Source organism: Somniosus microcephalus, chromosome 23, assembly GCF_052327205.1.
Source record: "Somniosus microcephalus isolate GS21.2 chromosome 23, FLI_Smic_1.0, whole genome shotgun sequence".
NCBI classification, from domain to species: domain Eukaryota; kingdom Metazoa; phylum Chordata; class Chondrichthyes; order Squaliformes; family Somniosidae; genus Somniosus; species Somniosus microcephalus.
Window position 1 is genome coordinate 19,650,434 of NC_141009.1, and position 20,008 is coordinate 19,670,441.

The 20,008-nt window shown below is 39.6% G+C and overlaps 1 protein-coding gene across 3 annotated transcripts in view; it reads left to right on the plus strand.

Annotated features, from left to right (window-relative positions):
- traf1 (TNF receptor-associated factor 1) overlaps positions 1–20,008 on the plus strand; it is a 51,404-nt gene that overhangs the window by 22,945 nt on the left and 8,451 nt on the right. For 2 of the 3 annotated variants that reach the window (XM_085965564.1, XM_085965565.1), the window contains 9 exons: positions 824–1,060; positions 1,967–2,051; positions 6,015–6,113; positions 7,771–7,932; positions 9,023–9,094; positions 11,575–11,640; positions 13,922–14,443; positions 16,041–16,218; positions 19,114–19,262. In XM_085965564.1, coding sequence (XP_085821690.1) covers positions 852–1,060; positions 1,967–2,051; positions 6,015–6,113; positions 7,771–7,932; positions 9,023–9,094; positions 11,575–11,640; positions 13,922–14,443; positions 16,041–16,218; positions 19,114–19,262 — 1,542 coding nt within the window. In that variant the 5' untranslated portion in view covers positions 824–851. Of the gene's footprint in view, positions 1–733; positions 1,061–1,966; positions 2,052–6,014; positions 6,114–7,770; positions 7,933–9,022; positions 9,095–11,574; positions 11,641–13,921; positions 14,444–16,040; positions 16,219–19,113; positions 19,263–20,008 lie in introns of all 3 variants that reach the window. The other variant, XM_085965563.1, reaches the window with a different exon arrangement.

A 20,008-nucleotide genomic window follows, 5' to 3' on the forward strand; every position in this document is an offset into this window, starting at 1 on the left:
CTTTTCATTCTTGGAGGAGGAGTAAAGGAGTGTGTGTGTGTAGGGGTGTGTGTGCGTGTGTAGGTGTAGGTGTAGACTAGGGTGAGCCCATGGAGGCATTTATGAACCACGACATAATCTGTGTTGTAGAGCTCAGAATAGACTCTTCCACGTTTAGAGGGACAGGATCTGTAATTGTACAAGTGGGTGCTTCTCACAGTCCGAATGAACACTGCAGGAAAATTTGGCTTGCTCACTATTACACTACATTGGTGACAACACTGAGGATGCTGGAAGGTTCATGCAGCACCCTTCCAGTTTATCTGTTGAAATTAAAAGAAAGGTTGATATTTCTGTTACTTACAAACCATTTATATTATTCCATTAAACAAGAAATTCAATTCCTGCAGTGTCATGATGTAGATCCAGGATGAAAATTTACTCTCTGTTGGTTGTTCCATTGACCCCAGTGTTGCCGTAAGAGTTCAATGATTGATTGTACATTCATTTTCTTATTCACTCCGATTAAGTTAAAATAGAAACTGGTCTACATTGCGACAAACCAAATAATCTGTTTCTATGCTGTAAATACTATAACATTTACTGGTAACCCTGTTCATTTGGTTAGTGTAGGTGTGCAGCACTTCGGAAGCATTAAGAATTTCCAGACTTGTCATACTCTGGGTTTTAAAAAAACCCCACAGCTGAACTATAAAGTTTACTGCTGGGTGAAAACCTTTATTTTCCCCTTCAGCCAACAGAAAAGCTTGACTTGTTCTCCTTGTCTGCGACTCTTTACATTGGTTGTCCACACTACAAGAAACCGTGGTACATTTTTTGACAGGGAACCCTGGATTTACAAGCAGTTTTAAATGGCACAAGAGCCCAAAGGATTTGAGTGCAACGGTCTGCCGTCATCGCCCGATGAGAATGAATTGCCTTCTGGCTTTCCACAAAACATTTGTGACGATGTGCCGGAGGAGAAGTACTTGTGCAGCTTTTGTAAAAATGTCTTGAAGAAAGCATACCAAACGTTGTGTGGGCATCGGTACTGCTGGGCATGTGTCGAGTGGATTGTCAAGTAAGACTTTTCTACATTGATTGCAGTCTTTTTATAATTCATGTATTCAGCTAACAATAACTGCCGAGAAAGTGTATACATTAAAAAAAAATTTGTTCTGCTGTCTAGGTAACTGTTTGTTTAAAATGGGGATCAGTGCCAGTTTGGAAAGGCAGACTAAATTAGAAAAGTCGTCACTTTTGTCACATTAACCTAATTGTGATGCTGTTTTATTGTGATGTTATTGCATTATAAGCTGACCGAGGGAGGGAGGGGAAAAAAGTTTGCCAAACATTTTTAAATTAAATAATACCACTAATGCATTGCATTTGTATCTTTACCTCTAATTTTAAATAACAAATAAAATATCGGTTCTAGCTATCCTGTAGAACATTACAAATCAGAATATTACAAAATTTAAATGGTTGCCTCTTGTTTACCACACTATAATGCAATTTCTAGATGTTGGATTTATGCATAGTATTGAGCTGATTCATTGTTCTGAGCTGCCCATATTATTTTGATGTGCTTTGTAATGAAGCTGAATAGTAGTTAAATTAATCTGTTTTAGACAGCACAAGAGTTGGTTGCTGAAGAGAAAAATCTAACTTTTCTTGTGCTCTTTCAAGTTGAGAGATGTGTATGTAGTTCATCTGATTCTCTAATTCTATTTACAATTCTGTATGCACAGTGTTGCAAATATACAGAAAATTATGTTTGCTGATCTTGAAAGCTCAGTCTTGGTAAAACCAACCAGTGGCTTCTGCACATTCTGCCTTATTTAGGTGTAATTTCAATTTATAATTTAAGTGATAAAATAATTACAGAAATTTAAGGGGAATATGTACCTTTTCATACTAGTAATTGTAATCACTAACTAGCTTAATGCAGATACTGATATTGAAATATTTTGCCTTTATTGAACAGATACAATAAAACTCCAATCTGCCAAAAATGTAAGGAAGACGACCCTTCGAGTATAAATGAAGATAGCATTTTGGCCTTGGGAAAGGTATGTGATTCTATAGTAAAAGGCGTCTCGTAAACTTAATTAGTAAACTTAGCAGTTTCAGTAGAAAGCAGGTGCTGTCTAATATATAAAGCTAGGTTGAATATTTTTGTCATCTTAAACATATCTATTCACTGGCATTCAATGTTGTTTCATTACATGTGTTGACTCTTCTATATTCTACTTCTGATACTGCATTGGGACACTCTTAACATTTTAGTAATATTTCAACATTACTGCCTTGGGACAACCTTTTCATTGTGGTAACTTTTCCCCCCCCCCACAAATATGTAAGAAGCAAGTTCTGACTAGAAGGATGAGAAACATTCAAAGTAATTATATAGATGGAAGAGTGATGAATGGTTTACCAATGAATTCTATGTTCCTTTTAAATGCCATTTAGTTTTAAAAACAAAAAATGGATGCCTGTTTGGATATCACATGGAAACAAACTGCCAGTGTTCTGACGGAATTTTTTTTGAAAAGGCACTCTGATAATCGGGAATTCTGTTAAGAAGTCAGGAATACAGATTTTGCACAGTTTAAAGAATGCTGTTGAAGTTACAACTACAGTGATATTTTGGGTAGCAAAAATACATTTCTAAATATTTGACATTATTTTAACCCTTCCTACTCGTCACCCTCTTTTGAAGACATAATGTTCCATGGACATCTACAGCTCTCTGGTACATTGTCCAAGTACTCATTCTTCTATTTTTATTATTGGTACAATGCAATAGAGCAACATGAATTTTCCTCCCTCAATTAATATTTTAGAGAAATTGTAGGCATTTTTATGAATAGCAGCTTACCAATTTGTATTCTGGAGAGTCTAATATTGGCAATCAAATATTATTTTTGATACAATTGTTAATATTCAGCAGTACATTCTACTGAAGTTATGTTCCACAATTTAGTTTCACTCATTTGAACAAAGTAATGCAAATAATACATTTAGTGCTTAACAATTTGAATAATCAGGTAATTTGAATTATAAAACTTTGAATTTAGACTCTAGAATATAAATTGGGAAACTCAAAAGACCCCACTGTTTTCTTAAAACATTTGTTCAGAATAACAATTGTACCAGTAACAATATTTAAAGGTTATGGAAGTATGGTTTATACTTGGGGTTTTACAATACAAACCTGACACACTTTTAAAAAACTGAAATGGAAATTAAGAAGTAGCAATACAATTCACGCTATGATCTGTTTAAGTTTCCCACAATCCTAAAGAATGCAAAGGGATTTTGTTGAAGGGCATTAATTGCTTTAGTAGAGACTTAATTATCTCCCTAGTCTAATGAAAATGTGAGCTGCTGATATATAGACGTGATTCTTGAGTAGCTCTGTGGCTGTTCCATTATTAGATTACAGATGTTATCGCAATACTTCAGGTCTGACTACTGCAATTTAACGTGAAATATATATATATAGTAATTGATGTAATCTAAGCATAAGCTCATGCTATTGCTATGCTACGGAGCTCTGCAGGCCAGTTCTACATTCTGTGCTTTGTAGAATTGTGTCCAGTAATGCTATTGAGGATCACTGCACATACTTTTATTGGTATGTACCTTTTTATAACTGCAAATGGGCAAAGGGAGTATTCACTCGAGGTCAGTACGGTTTACTCCCATTTGTTAATTATTCTTTATAGGTATCCTTAGTCCAAGCTTGTTCCTCAGCCAGACGGGTGGACATCTAACCTATTTCCACCTCATTGGCAAAGTCTACTCTAAGCTGCATGTGCTTTCCATTTTGTTTCTCTCTCAAAAAATGCCTGCACTCTACTCCGTGCCTCTCCCTAATAGCAAATCTCATCAGTTGCCCATGTGGGAAATTGCAGGCCTGAACCTATACGCCACCAACATGCTAGTTACGTTCTGAAAACAGACTGAGAATGGAACTTTTTATGCAAATATTAATGTTTTAATACAAACTGTGAAAATGTAATTCTGTCTTATTAATCAGTCAAGTATCTTAAAATTCATTGTTAAAATTTAAATACCATAATTATTTAGATTAATCACGTTTTGGAAATTCCACATACCCATGTCAAAATGTGACCAGGATGGGTGGGTGGGGGTAGTTAAGACCTCCACACTTATTAAAAAATTGCCCCCTTATTACAATAGCTAATTTCCATTGAGTAGATTTCTGTTTTACGTTGATGTGTGGTAACAGTTCTTAGCAAAGTTACCACAATGTGTCTGGCCTTTACGAAGAATTCTTGCACCACTTAACTCAACAAACAGGAAATTCATTTATGGCTCGACTCTTTCTTGAACCTTTAGAGGAGGATTCTTAAACACCCTTACCAATTCAGAGCCAGGCTTAGTACTGTCTATATTTTCAAATGGGAAAACCTGTGTTGGCAATTGTGCCATGTATGGTACAGCATAGATTTTAAAACTAGCTCTGCAAGATACTAGGGGTTCCCCAAGTGCGTCATATTTCTATATTTGATGACTTACTAACATTTTTGTTTCTTTTGTAGTGTATATATTTTTAAAAACTGCAATGATAGCACTCTTTTTCTTTGGGTAGATGACACCGTGTTTGAAAAGTTAGGATGCTGCATTCCCAGGAGTAGATCATATTCTCCAGAAGTCCCCGCACAGAAACTTTTAAAAACCAGTGATGGACTCTGCTGATATAAGATTGAGAGGTTGAGTTTCCACTCCTTTAAGCCAGCAGTATCAGCACCAAAGATCGGGGAATTTCAAACTTAAGTGAGTTATGCCCAAAAAACACTTGTGCTCAAGTTTCTGGAATCTTTTACACTGGTTCAATTTGCTCGGATCAGGCCCTGCCCCCAACACTGGCCACGCCCCCCCCCCTTCCCAGTCAACATTGCGAGCTTCCGCCACTTGCACTGGTTAGGGAATGTTCTTCAACTTGCACTCATTTTCTTAGCTGCACAGGCACCAGTAGGCACATTTTGGAAGTTTTTTCATATCAAAAAATATTTAATTTACTCAAACTGACTCGTGTACTCCAGTTAAAGTAGTAAATGGTTCAGCATATTTTTCTCAAGTCATTTGCAATGGTTTTAAATCTGATTACTCACAGGTGAAGGACTGGACACTCCTATTAAAAATGCCAATTTTTGGTAATAACCCCATTTTCAGCTGTATTAATAAAGCTGCATCAAGCTACCGCTCTTAAATACATCATGAAATACTTTTTAATGGAAAGATTTTTTTAAATAACGTTCTCTTATGCTGTCCGATTGCGCTGGTTCATGGAAGATTTTACGTTTGTGGTTATGCAAATGATTTTTAGCAGAAACTTGAACTGTAACCTAACTGACGCAACCTAGAGTGCAAGTTCCGAATTGTGCCCCAAGTGGAAACTCTACCCGTGTATGTTTCACCCAGATGTGTGATGTGCTCATATCGCAGCATAACTTCCTGTAAATTTAAGACTTGTATTTTGTTAAGTCTGTCTCCTCTAGTTCATTGCGTTGGTGCCCAAAAGTATGGTTTGCTTTATTATAGAAATCTCCTCTGTCAATGTAAGTTGTATAGTGTGGGTTTACATATCAAGATTGTGGATTGTGTGTTCCTTAAACTTATTTTCCAGTTAGAAACTATTTCCCTTGAAGTTTTGTGATGTTGAGATAAAAATGTGCAAATATATGTTTTGGTCGTATTTTCAAGAAGTACAGATCTGTACTTTAATTGTTGGTTTCTGTATTTTTAAGTGCCCTTTGTTCTCAGAAGAGGAAACAACTTTTTTAATCAAAGGGAATTTTTAACCAGCACAGATAAGCCATCATAATCATATGAAGTGGGTTCTATGAATGAAATAAGCTATTCATCATCTGCAAGACTTTGACAGCTGATTTGGAAAAACATTCCAAACATCCTTATTGTCCAAACATACCAATTAGTTTGGGGAAGTTTTGAGTTTTTTTGCTGGAACAGTAGTCTATTAATAAACTATCCATTTTTTTTAGATTTTCAGTGATGCTGCAGTATCCAAGGAGATCTTAGATTTGAAAGTACATTGTATCAATCCTGGGTGTACCTGGAAAAACATAATGAAGAACTATGAGGTGGGTTAAACAATTAGTGAAGTTTACAATCTTAAAATTTAAGGAAGTTGTCATGTGTCATAGCAGGACCAGTTGATGCAAAATTAAAATCTTTCTATTACTACATTCTGCAACTTGGATTTCACAAGGTGAAGATGGCCATTCAGCCCATTGTAGCTCATGCTTTCAGAAAGACCCTACAGTCCCATCATAGCATCCAAAGATGTTAATCTCCAATATCCCACTTACAAGTCCATTCTATGTAATGATCACTTTGTGTGAAATCAGGCCTAAATTTGCTGATTTGTGCCTCCTTGTCCCACTGTCATGATTTAGTTTGTAGCAGTGCTCTGGAGTTGCCTGTTCTATACAGTTTACGATATTTTATATCTCAATATGGTCACCTCAGTGCTTCCTTTCAATGCTGAAAACCCAAAATTTTTCCAGTGTCCTTTTTTTGTAACATAGTCTTTTAGAGATAGGTCTCATGGCTCTTCTCTGAACCTCCTTCAGGACTTGAGTGTCTCCCTTGTGCCTTGTTGGCCAGAACAGAGCACAATGAGTGTTCTGACCAGATCAGAATACAGTTTACGCATGGCATCCTCTGACTTGTATAGTGTTGTGTTGGTTATCTTTATATGCCATTTTACATGAGCTTTCATTTAGTTTATTATCCATGACCAACTTAGGTTTTTAAAAAGATATTTTTGTGTGCAAGGGTTGCTCCCTACCTGAGCCTTTTTAATAGGGCACTGATGTACATTTTGCTACAGTGTCATTTCTGGCACTATTGGCACTACTGCTCAGCTGGCTGTTATCAGTGGTTATTGTCCTGAAAAGTGGACATTGCTGATTTGAGCATATTTTTGTTGGTCTAGAGCCAAAATAATCCATGCCCAAGACATTAGACCAGAAAGATTTTAAACCCTCGCAATAATAAGTATTTTGGTTGATATTCCTAAATTATCAGAGATCTATATCTGCCACTTTTACCCTTCCCTCAGGCCTTTGTTCTTTCATAGGTCTCCCATGTGGCTTGCTTGCCTCTTTGAAGTATGATGTGGGGAGCAGATATAAGCACTGCCTCACCTTTGGTTGATGGGCAGCTAAGACGGTGGTATAAATTTGTTACCCCTCTGAGATAAAGTATGCAGTGCTGCTTTTAAAAGGATACTGATGTTTTAGTTTAACTCTGAAAAGTCTAAATTCAGTCAAATCATGATTGGCAGATTTGAGTAATGGGTAACCCTGGGGCTTGAACAATGGCCATCTGATTGGAAAACTGTATGCATGAATGCGGAATTCCTTCTAAAAATGGGCATGCTGAGGGCTGTTTCTAATACGCTCACCTTTTTTTTTTCATGTTTTGGTGCCTTGGGGTACCCACCGCTCTCCTCCCCCTTCCCCCTCAGTGGAAGTGAGGGAGCCACAGTATTGACACATTTATATATGCAGACTATGCTGTACTGTGATTTAAGCAATGATCTGCATTATATCACTTTTGTGGTTAAAAGCTAGCTTTGAGAAAAAAAAAGTAACTGCTTGTTTATGATTTTTGTTTGGATTTTAACTATTGCATATGCTTCAGCTTCTTTGTAAATTCAGCTTCTGACGCACAATTGGGATGTTCATATATTGACATCTGATCACAGAGTAACTCTTTTTTTGTTGTTTCTAGGATCATGTAACTCAGTGTGAATTTTCACTGATTCCTTGCAGTACAGGTTGTGGGTTGATGGTTTTAAGGAAGAAACTGGCAGATCATTTGGAAAAAGAATGTAAAAACAATATGGCGGAATGTCCGCGGTGCGATGTGAAGATGTTTATGAAAGACTTGCAGGTTTGGTGGCAACGTTTCTTGGTGCAGAATAACATTACAACTTCAACTGATTTTCATGTAATAATATAATAGGAATTTCATAATTTATACCTCTGCAGTTGTACATTTATATACAGATCTGTATTGGTGAAAACAATATTTTTACTCTGTGCTGGAATCTCTGATGTGACTAATTCAAATGTAATCAGATAACTTTCTGACTGGAGTAGGAGGCCTTCAGAAAATAGCACGTGACATTCTGCTAGTTGTTTCCTCATTCGGAAGTCTGAATTTTGAATTCCAGCTTCCACTAAGGTCCAGACAGCTCTACCTGTTAAAAGGAGGTAGAAAGGCTGAATAGTTGGAGCATATTAGGATTGGGAGAATGACCAAATAAATTCCTTGTGTAATAGTTTATGCACTTTAACTCCATTGTGCAGATTCTATTGAGTTTCTAATGGCCATAAATAAGCAAGCGTTTGAAACCCTTGTCCAAAATCTTTTGAGGGAAATTTCTTCAGGAACATACGTATCAAAACGATAGGTGTTTACTTCTCTAAAGTTACATCAAGTCGACAGCACAGGAACAGGCCATTCGGCCCAACTGGTCTAGCAAGCGTTTATGCGCCACACAAGCCAAAGTTAATTTCTGTATCAAAGGACTGGTTAAAGTTGCAGAATACCTCAAATCCAATTTTTCATTACATTTTCATGTTATTAAAAAAAAGTATTATAAATATTCTAATAACCAAGCCACAGCATGACTAATGTTCATTATCGCTCTTAAATCTTCACTGTGGACACAAGAGAGCAGGAGATTTGCAGCAATCATCACTGCATGTTACAGTGGATCTGACATAACATCATCTCTGCTTTACTATTCTCTCCCACTGAAAGATCTTTCCAAACAATTGCTACTTTCTTCCACATCCCCAACAAAATCCAACATCTCTTTATTTTGAAAAAAAGGGTTCCTATCTTAAATAGTGGATGATTTGATCAAGTTTCCACTGTGGCTTAATCTGTAAAATGTTGTAACTGGTAAGCATGGTTTATTCTGGTGAACAGAACAAAATTCACCGTAATCTTTTTTTTCCTTCTCAAACACCAGAAGCATGTGTGTGAGGAAGTTCCATTTAAAGAGAAGAAAACATTTAAAGTTGACTCAGCCAACAAAGAAAAAGTAAGACTATTAATTGATTATAGTTTAAACAGCTCGGAACAATTTAATACTTTCCCCCAATAATTTATTGGCTTTTATCCACTGGCTATTGTACTGAGTCTTGCAGCCCAGGAAGATCCCAGGCCCTGGTCTGTGGTGTTGGATGATTTTAGCAGGGATAATAAGAAAAGTGCTATAATTGGCCTCAGCGAAACCTAAGCTGGGGGTGGGGGGTGGGGGGAAGAGAAAAATCTGCCAGGGTACTTGCTGCTATCCTGTGACTGCATTAAAATGCTTCTGTACATTAAAAATAAGGTGAGGAGCAGTTAGGGCATGTCTATAATTCCCACACCTCTCAATCACCATGCAGGCTTAAGAGTAACCACTTTGAGGTACCAGACGGCAACCAGTGCCCATGGGCCCATATTCCATTATTAGTCACGAAGTTCAGGAGACAATGGAGAATTGGGGGGGATGTAATTTCAATAAAATAACTAGCCCTACTGTTCCCAATTATAATTTGTACAATTTATATGTGAGTGAAAAAGCTCGCCATAAATATAGTATTAGATTCCAGACCATTTGCAACCTTGCTGTCCTATTTGACCCTGAGCTGAGCTACCGACCCCATATCCACTCCGTCACTAAGACTGCCTACTTCCACCTCCGTTAACATCGCCCGTCTGTGCTCTGCCTCAGCTCATCTGCTGCTGAAACCCTCATCCATGCCTTTGTTACCTCTAGACTCGACTATTCAATGCCCTGCAGGCTGGCCTCCTACTTTTAACCTCTAAACTTAAGCTTATCCAAAACTTTGCTGTCGGTATCCTAACTCGTACCAAGTCCATTTCACCATCACCCCCGCCCCCCCCCCCCGCGCTCGCCAATATATTGGCTCCTGGTCCATAGTGCCTCGATTTAAAAAAATTTCATCCTTAACTACACTTCAAAAAGTACATAATTGGCTGTAAAGTGCTTTGGGAGATCTGGTGGCCGTGAAAGGCGCTATATAAATGCAAGTCTCTTTTTTGTTTTCAAATCCCTCCATGGCCTTGCCCCTCCCTATCTCTGTAACCTCCTCCAGCGCTACAACCCTCCGAGATCTCTGCGCTCCTCCAATTCTGGCCTCTTGCATGTCCCCAGTTTTAATCGGGCCATCATTGACGACTGTGCCTTCTGTTGCCTAGGCCCTAAGCTCTGGAATCCACTCCCTAAACCTCTACCTCTCTTTCCTCCTTTAAGACGCTCCTTAAAACCTACCTGTTTGACCAGGCTTTTGGTCACCTGCCCTAATTTCTCCTTATGTGGCTCAGTAAATGCTGCTGTGAAGCGCCTTGGGGTGTTTTACTACATTAATGGCACTACAGGAAACTCTCTTTCTTTTTACCGGCACCTAAATAACCGGAAATCTCTCTTAACCGGCAAAATTCAGGAGTAGGTTCAGGTAAGTTTTACTGTATATTAGTGGCCGTGTAACCGGGGTTCCTGGATCTGTGGCCGTGTAACCGGGGTTCCTGCACCTGTTGCCATGCAACAGGGATGCCTGGATCTGTGGCCGTGTACGGGGCTCTCGTACCTTAGTAAATATACCTCTCTGTAATCCGGACTTTTTGATCAACCGGCAGCACGCCGGTCCCATCGGTGCCGGATAAAAAAGAGTTTCCTGTATAAATACAAGTTGTTGTTGTTGTAGCTAGTACATAAGGTACTGCAGGATATTTTTAGTGGAGTTAGCACCGTTTGTGACAGCCATAATATTAAAGAAGCTAGAAAAATGAATCCCAGTTCTGATCCAGTGTAATCTGCCTTGTTCTCAATTATTGGCTCCTTTGCTATGGTGAATTTATAGCTTATAAATTATCACAAATTTCCAGTATGCTAAGTTTGCATGCTACTTTTACTGAATCAGTAATACATTCAGAACAGCAAATGCTCTGAATTGTAGTATTATGGCTTTACTCCAAGTTAACCAAGCCTCACTTTCGAGTGTTGTCTGAGGCCAACCTGAGAGTCTTGGTCACTGATTAGCTGTATACGGTCATTCCAGGTATAAGTCTCAGCAGAGGTGGCGATCAATATAAAAATAAATAAATAGTGCTCTGCTGATGTCTCTACTCTGCTTATAATATGTTTCCTTATTGGCTTGACTACTAACCTGGAGAGACTTGAATGAAACCTGGGGGATGAAATTTCTCCTTTTGATAGTTTTACTGAAAAAGTTAGCATGGGTCCAAAATTAAACTTTCCTACTTCTCTATGCCAAACAGTAAGCCGTAGAGTTGCTAGAAGCAGAAGCTAAGCAACAACATTTTAGGCTCCACTGCCTAGCTCTGGAAATTTTGCAACAGTGGTTACCCAATGAAAAGGCCTGTGTTAAGTTCCTAGAAATCTCAACCGTTACTTCATTTCAAATGAGAATGATTGAAATAATGGAATTTTTGTTCAATTTTTGAAAAACTGGAATGAAAGTAATTGCGTGCCGTGAATTACTTGTTTTACAGGCTCGACCTGGAGGAAACCGAACCCGTGACAGCTGTCGTTTTGCAGAATTAGGCTGCAATTTCAGGGTAGGCCACTTTATAAAATTTTTAAAAAATCCTTTCATCTTTTGTTGGAATTATAGTAATCAATCTTCTTTTGTAAACCTTTTCCTGTTCTCCTGACCTGGGATTTCAGACGAAAGAAAAACTATTTCACTCCCTACTATATATAAATTGGACAAAATGGTAGATTTGCTAATTCTACCTAACATTGCAGGTGCTGTGAAGACGGCATTCTTAATATTGTTTGAATGATTTAAAAAGGGTGTATACCTTTTTTGTATAGTAGAGATATTCATTTCATAAATCTGTTATCTGTATGCTGAACTGAGACCATTGATCAACATTTGTTACAATTCGTATAACCTTTGCAGGAGAAATTAACAGAAATTTAGACTACACTGTAAAAAGGATTTGCAGATGAGTGACAGTTTAAAAATGTGACCTATCGCTTTCAAATTCCCTGTGAATTTGAAAGCAGAAGTATTAATCAATTACTTTACAGTCACTCTGAAAACTGGTTTTCCTTCCATTTTATGACTGTCCCACAATGTGAACATGGTCAGGTGTTTTGCTTAAAAGTTTCTTCCTTCTCTGGTCTTTCATCACTGTGATGAATAACCTCCACATAACCCTTGTTTATGTACTCGAGTTAAGACCCATGATCTTCACAGTATAGAGATATAGTACAATATGAGACTAACCTTCCTGCTGTTTAGTACTTAAGAGTCTGCCTGTCTTTAGTTCTGGCTGTAGAGTGCAGCTGGTTTTTGATTTCACCGAGTGTAAAATAAAGCGGAAATCGATTTCCTGTCCCACAAGGAAGGTCTCTTGCCACCAGGATGGCTCGAGTTACAGATCAAGGATGATGATGTGGAGCTGGGAAGGGAGAAAAGTCGAATTAAAGAAAAATAAAAATAAAGACAAACTGCATCATTCCCTGGCATCAAATGCCTGTTTGAAATCGAATAAGACATCTAACAATGTAGCAGCCAAGCAGCTTCCAGAATGTTGGCAGCTCCAATGGATTTTTGGGAGGAGGATGTTTTTGTAATCCTATTGTTTGTGCCCCAGCAAATCGATTTTTTCAGGATACTCATCCTCATTTTCAAATCCTCCCACCGGCCCTGCACCACCTTATTTGGAACGTCGTCTTCAACCATAAGCCTCGATCCATGCCATCCATTCCTCTAACTCTGCTTGTCCACCACTTCTTCCACTCTACCGTCCGAGGCCAATGGCCCGGAATTTGCTGTAATAATAACAGTGAGGCTGTCAGCGCTCGTCATTATTACTGGGTAAAACTGACAGCAACTTCTGGCATCCCCGCATGCGCAGTTAATCGAGGAAGTCCAGAAGTAGTTGTCAGGGATACCCTGCTCCTTCACAGGCTGCGCTGTTGAAATCACCACAGAAATTACTGTTAAGCCATGAACTTAAATTAATTACCCGCTATTATCGCACTATAGACCGATGGAAAAACTTAAACCTTGTTCAATCAGGAGTAACTGAGTTTTTAATGGCGTAGTAAGTCATAATTACTGCTGGACAACCTCTCTGGCCCTGAAAATTAATTTTATACGTGTGGCATCTCATTCCCTTAGAAGAGAATTTATTGTTACAGATTTTTAAAAAAAATTAAAATTAATTTTTTTTTAAGTTTGTGTTTTTCTATTCAAGTTTCTCCCTTAATCCCATGTGTATGTCCCAATCTTGATATCACTTTCGGTACAATAATTTAAATGTAATTTATATTTCCTGTTTTTTTTTTTACTTCCTGCTTTGCCGTCTGTGAGGATTCTTCAATCCGATTGGTTGATCAGCCTCATTGCTGCTTTCCCTGTTCACAGACACCACAGATTCCCTGTAGAGGGCGCCAAATTCAAACTGACATTAGAAAAGAGGAAGTCTGCGCTCTGCAGCCCGCTAAAACTTTATGGGCAGCTTTATTTGAGGTGAACGGCGAGCGCTGTTCCTTTGGCCCAGATTTTGCAGTCAGTGACCATGTGTTGGCTTTTACTATGCCTCTGCCCTCTGGAATTCTCTTCCAAAATCAATTTGTCTTGCTTACTCTTTCCTTGCCTACTAAAACACCTTTGTGTCTTGGGTTTCTTCCTCTCCCTTAAATTCCTTGCTTCCTGCTCAGTGTACGCATCTCCCTTTTATGAACTGTTCTGAGATGATTTATACTAGGAGTGCTATGTAAACTGTAACTTCTTGTGATCCATTTTAAATATTGCCTCATCCAACTTGCAGTTTTCAGCTAAGACTACTTTAATTCTTATACATTTTTAAAAAAAAAATACAGGGTGGCAAAGAGCGTCTCAAGGATCACGAAAACTCTTCAGTTGTTGCACATCTCACGTTATTACTTCACTTTGCCAATACTCTGAAAACCAGCTTCTTGCGAAATTCCAGCGTTGCTAATGACGATGAAGATGCATCAGTGGTTGCCGTCCCATCAATGATTGCTCGAATACAGCTCAAAGTCAATCAGCTAGAGAAGACTGTGTCGTCTTTGTTGTCCCAATGTTCGTTATCCTCTTTGCGCACCCAGGTTGCTGTGGAATCAAATGGTGACTTGGAAACAGATTACTTTGAAGGAGCTTCCTGTTCCAGCAGCATTTCAGATTTGCACACAGCACCAAGTTCTGGCCAGACATTGGCAGAGTGTCAAAGTAAAGTTGATGCTCTGGAGCGAAAAATTCAGACCTTTGAAAATATTGTGACCGTTTTAAACAGAGAGGTAGAAAAAACCCAAACAACCATGGTTGCATTTGAGAGGCAAAACAAGATTGACCAGGATGCCATTAAAAGCTTGGAGCGCAAGGTAAAGCAGTCTTTTTTCCTATGTGTTTGTGTATTTTTCCTGTATGCAGCAAGAAGTAGTAAACCATTTTATGAAAAACACAATCCTTATTAACAGTTGCATGGAATACACACAAAATAGTGGGATTTACAGTGTTCCTCGTCTTTTTGTTCTGTTAGCAGAGTAAAACTGTTGCTGGTTTAAGGATCTTCTGTTCTAACCTGGTGCTTGGAGATGAGTTACAACTCGTGATTCTGCATTTATTTAATATTGGATTTGTTTTGTTTGCATGGTTTGGGATACTTGCACCCGACAGCTGCACCTGTGTACATTGGTGTTTATTGTGTTGTATTGACCCACCAAACAGCCAGCTTTAATTTGACCATACTCTGTGCACAGTTACAGGCTATATACAGGTAGACTATCCTTTATCCGAAAACCTTGGGACCAGCTGTGTTTTGGTTTTCATCTCCGTATCTGACAACAAACACTGTTGCTTAGCAACAGCTTGTAAGCACTTGGGCCCTGCCTTGGAAGCGTCTCTGAAGCTGTTGCTAAGCTACAGAGACTCTTTCCACAGCCTGACTGTTTAAAAAAATGCTAGAGGAAGAAAAAAAATGCTAGGGGAAGAAAAAAAAACTAACGAAACGGCTGCTGATTTCTGCCGTTAGATCGAGGTTTCCGGCTCCCCCTGCTCCGTATCTGAATTCCTTAACTTAGTGGGGGTCTGGGGCTCGACTGCCGCCGCCAGTTGTGGGAAAGCCGGATATCGGCTGACTCCTACACTAAGCTGGCCCGCAAATCAGGTCGGGGGGGGGGGGGGGAGGGGAGGAGACTATCGGACGGGCCGCTGTATTGTTGGGTTAACTCTCCCGGTACCTCCTTCACACTGCCCGGCTCGGCCTGCAATCTCCTACCCAGGAGGGAACTCTGTGACCCTCTGCCCTGCTCACAGGGAAAGGCAGAGCTCCCGGACCACTCCTGTCATGTTTGGCGCCACTCGGGTCATGTCGTGTGCACGACTTACGCTCCACGAAAAAACTTTCGGTTTTTAGAGGTTTTCGGTTTTCAGAAGTGCGGATAAAGGATAGTCTACCTGTATAAGGATTTGTGACTGATGTGCAAATCATAACTATGTCGTTTCTTAAACCTGGAGCTGGTTTTTATAGTCTTGAGCAACCACTCTTATTTTCTAAGTTTTAAAATAATGCATTACAAAACATTACGCATATGTCCAGTAACATACTCAGTGGCTCAGCGCCTATAGTGAGAACAAAACCGCCCATATTTAAATTGCATATAGATGTGAATGCTGCTCCTAGGTCAGATTGCTTTGTGATCAGCGGTGAGGTGATGTGTGGGTGCAGTTCAATTTGACTCGCCATCTGATTATTTTACATGAACCCAGTTCCGGAGGATCACTCTGATCTGAATGTCTGAGCAATACAAGGCTCAAAACCATAACATCGGTAGGGTGCAACACACAAGTGACTAATCACAATTAAAGGCTAATCCACGACAATAACCATTTGAAGGCAGTTGTGATATTTAATAGTTACTGTGAGAAGGTGATGTAGATAAACTTCATACTTTGTCTGACACGTTCATCTATTTCTAGGTTTCAGATCAGCAGCATCTCCTTGCTTTAAAGGATGTAATCATCAATGAATTCCGTGTGCAGATGCTTGCTTTGGAGCAGATTTCTTATGATGGAATACTTATGTGGAAAATTACTGATGTCAGTAGAAAACGCCAGGAGGCCATTTCAGGGCGGGTAACAAGCCTTTACTCACCAGGTACTTTTTATTTTACTTTCTACTGTTTTTTTCAGTAAAATAACTTTCTGCCTTTTTGAAGTGATGATATGGTTGCCCCTCCAAAGTGATCCCACCACCAAACGTATCTTCCCCTCCCCTCCCCTTTCAGCATTCCGCAGGGACCGCTCTCTCCGAGACACCCTAGTCCACTCCTCTATCACCCCAAACAGCCCTTCCCCTTCGCCTGGCACCTTCCCGTGCAAGCGGAGGAGATGTAACACCTGCCCCTATACCTCCCCCCTCCCCACTGTCCAGGGCCCCAAACACCCCTTCCAGGTGAAACAGCGATTTACTTGTACTTCTCGCAATCTAGTATACTGTATTCGCTGCTCACGATGCGGTCTCCTCTACATTGGGGAGACCAAACGCAGATTGGGTGACCGCTTTGCGGAACACCTCCGTTCAGTCCATAAGGGTGACCCCGAGCTTCTGGTCGCCTGTCATTTCAATTCACCGCTCCATTCCCACTCGGACCTCACCGTCCTTGGCCTCTTGTACTGTTCCACGGAAGCTCAACGTAAACTCGAGGAACAGCACCTCATCTTCCGATTAGGCACTCTGCAGCCTTCCGGTCTCAATATCGAGTTCAACAATTTCAGATCATAACCTCGGCCCCTATTTCATTTTTACTTATATTTTTCCACTCCTTTCCTCCCCCCCCCCCCCTTTCCTTTTGTTTCTCTCTCACACCTGGCAGCTATCTTTTGCCCTGCCAGTACACTTTACACCTAATCCCAGCCTATTACCATCTCGTCTAGCTTCTAATCTCTTTTACTTCTTTTGGTTCTTTTATTCTTTTGTCCGATCGCAGCCCTGCCTTCGATCTAGTTCCTTTTCTCTCCAGTTTTGAAGAAGGGTCAAACCCGAAACGTCAACTCAAATTTCTCTCCACGGATGTTGCCTGACCTGCTGAGTTTTTCCAGCATTTTCTGTTGTTATTTCCATCTGCCTACAGTTTTGTATGAAATGATATGACATTACAGTATTAATGCACATCTTTCAATATCACGATCCTGAGGTGTACAAGGTAACCTTTCTTTAGCATTGAAATGTAAAAGTATTGAGGCAGTAGATTCAATCTGCATGTGGGTCATTCAATTTACTACATTTTAAGGACATTCCATAGTTCTTGCTTAGTTACATAATGTTTGGAGCAGAAGAAGATTGTTGATCCATCTAGCCTACCCTTTCAAACTTCCCATCAGCTTCCTGTTTGTGATTTTAGAACTAATCACCCTGTGTCTCCTTTCCTAATGGGAATTTATCCAGTCTTTCTTAAAATCACGGCAGGTTTTCTTATTTTATGTTTCACCACCTCTTGCTGACATGCAATGATTCTTTCACCCTCTTACTTAGTTAAAAAAAAAAGTTGCTTAAATTTATGCTTTTCCTTTGACACCGTCAACTTTCAACAGTATTCCCCTCAGTCTTCAAATCCTATGCCCAACAGAAGAACATTTCCTGGATTCAAATTCTCTATGCCCATGAAATCTTTTATCAGCCCCCTCCATTATCCTCCTCTCCAGACAGTAAAGTCCCAAGAAGGACAATCTTTTCTCACAACTCTGCCATCTTAATTCATGAATCAACCTGGTAGCTCTTTTTGGAATCTCTCGACATTGTTCCTGTATCACAGAGACCAAAACTGAACACCATATTCCAGATGCAGCCAGCAAGGATAGATGCAACTTCAACATCACCTCCTTTGACTTATTAGTTACACCCCTAGCTATCCATCCCAAAATTTTATTTGCTTTCTTGACTGCCTGTGAACACTGAATTAGTATCAGTGACCAATCCACTGATCTGTGTTGAATTCCATCTACCATACCCACTGACCAAACCTGTTCATGTCCCTTTTGGATTATTGCACATTGGTTAGCATCACTGGCCAGTTGGTGTCAACTTAGAAACTTTAATTAAACAATATTCCATCTTATAAAAATGATAAACAACAGCAGCCCCAACACCAATCTCTTTGAGACTCCACACTGTCAACCAGTTTCTATTTTGACACCTCCCCACGCAATATCACCTTTTGCTCTCAACCTTTCAGCAGTGCATCAGTCTTCTATGTGGGACAGTGTCTGGTGACTTCCTGAAATCCAGATGGGTAACACTGACTAGCTCATCACTATCGACCAGATCTGTAACCTCCACAAAGAAATCCAATAAATTGGTTGGACAGGCCCTGCCCCTTTTGAACCATGACAGCTTTTTCTATTCAGAATTTGTTCCTAATGATCCCTTATGCTATACCTTATCATTGCCTTGAGCACTTTCCCCACATTTGAGGTAAGGCTCACTGCCCTGGTAATTTGAAGGCCCTTATTTGAAGATGAGGATCGCATTTGTTATTTTCCAATTCATTGGGACGTTACCTAATTCCAGTGAGCTTTGAAAAATATCGGTGAGGGGATTTGAAATCTCCTCCGCTAACTCCACCAGCATCCATGGATGGAAATTGTCTGAGCCTTGTTTACCTCGGGCTTCCTTTCGACTATGCCTTCCTTGTGGTACTGAGACTATGGTCACACTTCTGCTTTTCTCAATTCTGACATTTCATTCCCTCATTGTAATTAAAATTTTCACTGCACTGCAGTATACATCACTACAGAAAGTGACTGAATTGTTCAATAATAATTTCATTGGTTTGGTCTTGATTTATACAGCAATGATGTACTTGTTACTCCTTATAACTGAAACACCGAAGATGATAGCAGTGGACCTGAATTAAATTGCATTTCCAGCACCAAACTTCCTATGAACCTTGTGTTCATTATCTTGTAACCAGTGTTTATAGTGTAACATTGTATGGGTAATAACCTGTGTTTCTGAACAAGACATTCTTTTATTGATTTTTTTTCCCCCCAGCATTCTATACCAGCAAATATGGGTATAAGGTGCGTATGAGAATTTATTTAAACGGAGATGGAGCAGGACGAGGAACTCATATCTCCTTGTTCTTTGTTGTCATGAGGGGTGACTATGATGCTCTGCTTCAGTGGCCATTTAAGCAAAAGGTACGTAGAAGGTTCAACTGAAATTTTAATATTTCTAATACCGTATGATCAATATTCACAGCCACTTACATACATTGGAACAATTTACAGAAGATAATGGCCCGGAATTGGCAGTCGCGATGACGGCGAACTGGCAGCATTCGCCGTCATTCCGCCTTTGAAACTGACTGCAACTTCGGCAAATCCCAAAGTTGCGGTCTGTCAATGACCGTTCCGAAACTGACTGCACCGTGCCCCCTGCTCCCCCACCACCGAGCCGGCAATCAGTGAAATTTTGTAAATCATTGAAACTGATGAAAACTTCAGCTCTTCCGCTGTAAGAACGCTGTTAAATTCCCCACTAAAAGTTTGACCCAAAGGGATTAGGTGTAACTGGGGTTTTAACAGCGTATTGACTGCTAAACAACGGTTAAAGGCCTGGAAAACAAATTTTACTTTTGTGCATTGTAAAATTTGTCCATTTTAATAAAAATAAAAAATTTTAAGAAACTTTTCAAAAGAATTCTTTCATTTTTTAAAAAGTTTTTCCATCTTTATTTCAGGTTTGCCTTTTTCCCATGTGAGAGCCCCAATCTTCCTTTTGCTCTCTCTAACTGTTTTTAAAAAGGTAGAATTTTAAGGGCTTACTCACTTCCTTGTTCGCTGTCTGAGAATTCTACCTTTGATTGACTGACTGTTAGACGGCCTGTTGACGTCACAGCAGTTCGAACAAAGGAATCCTCACTGCAGTCTGTTGAATTGATTTG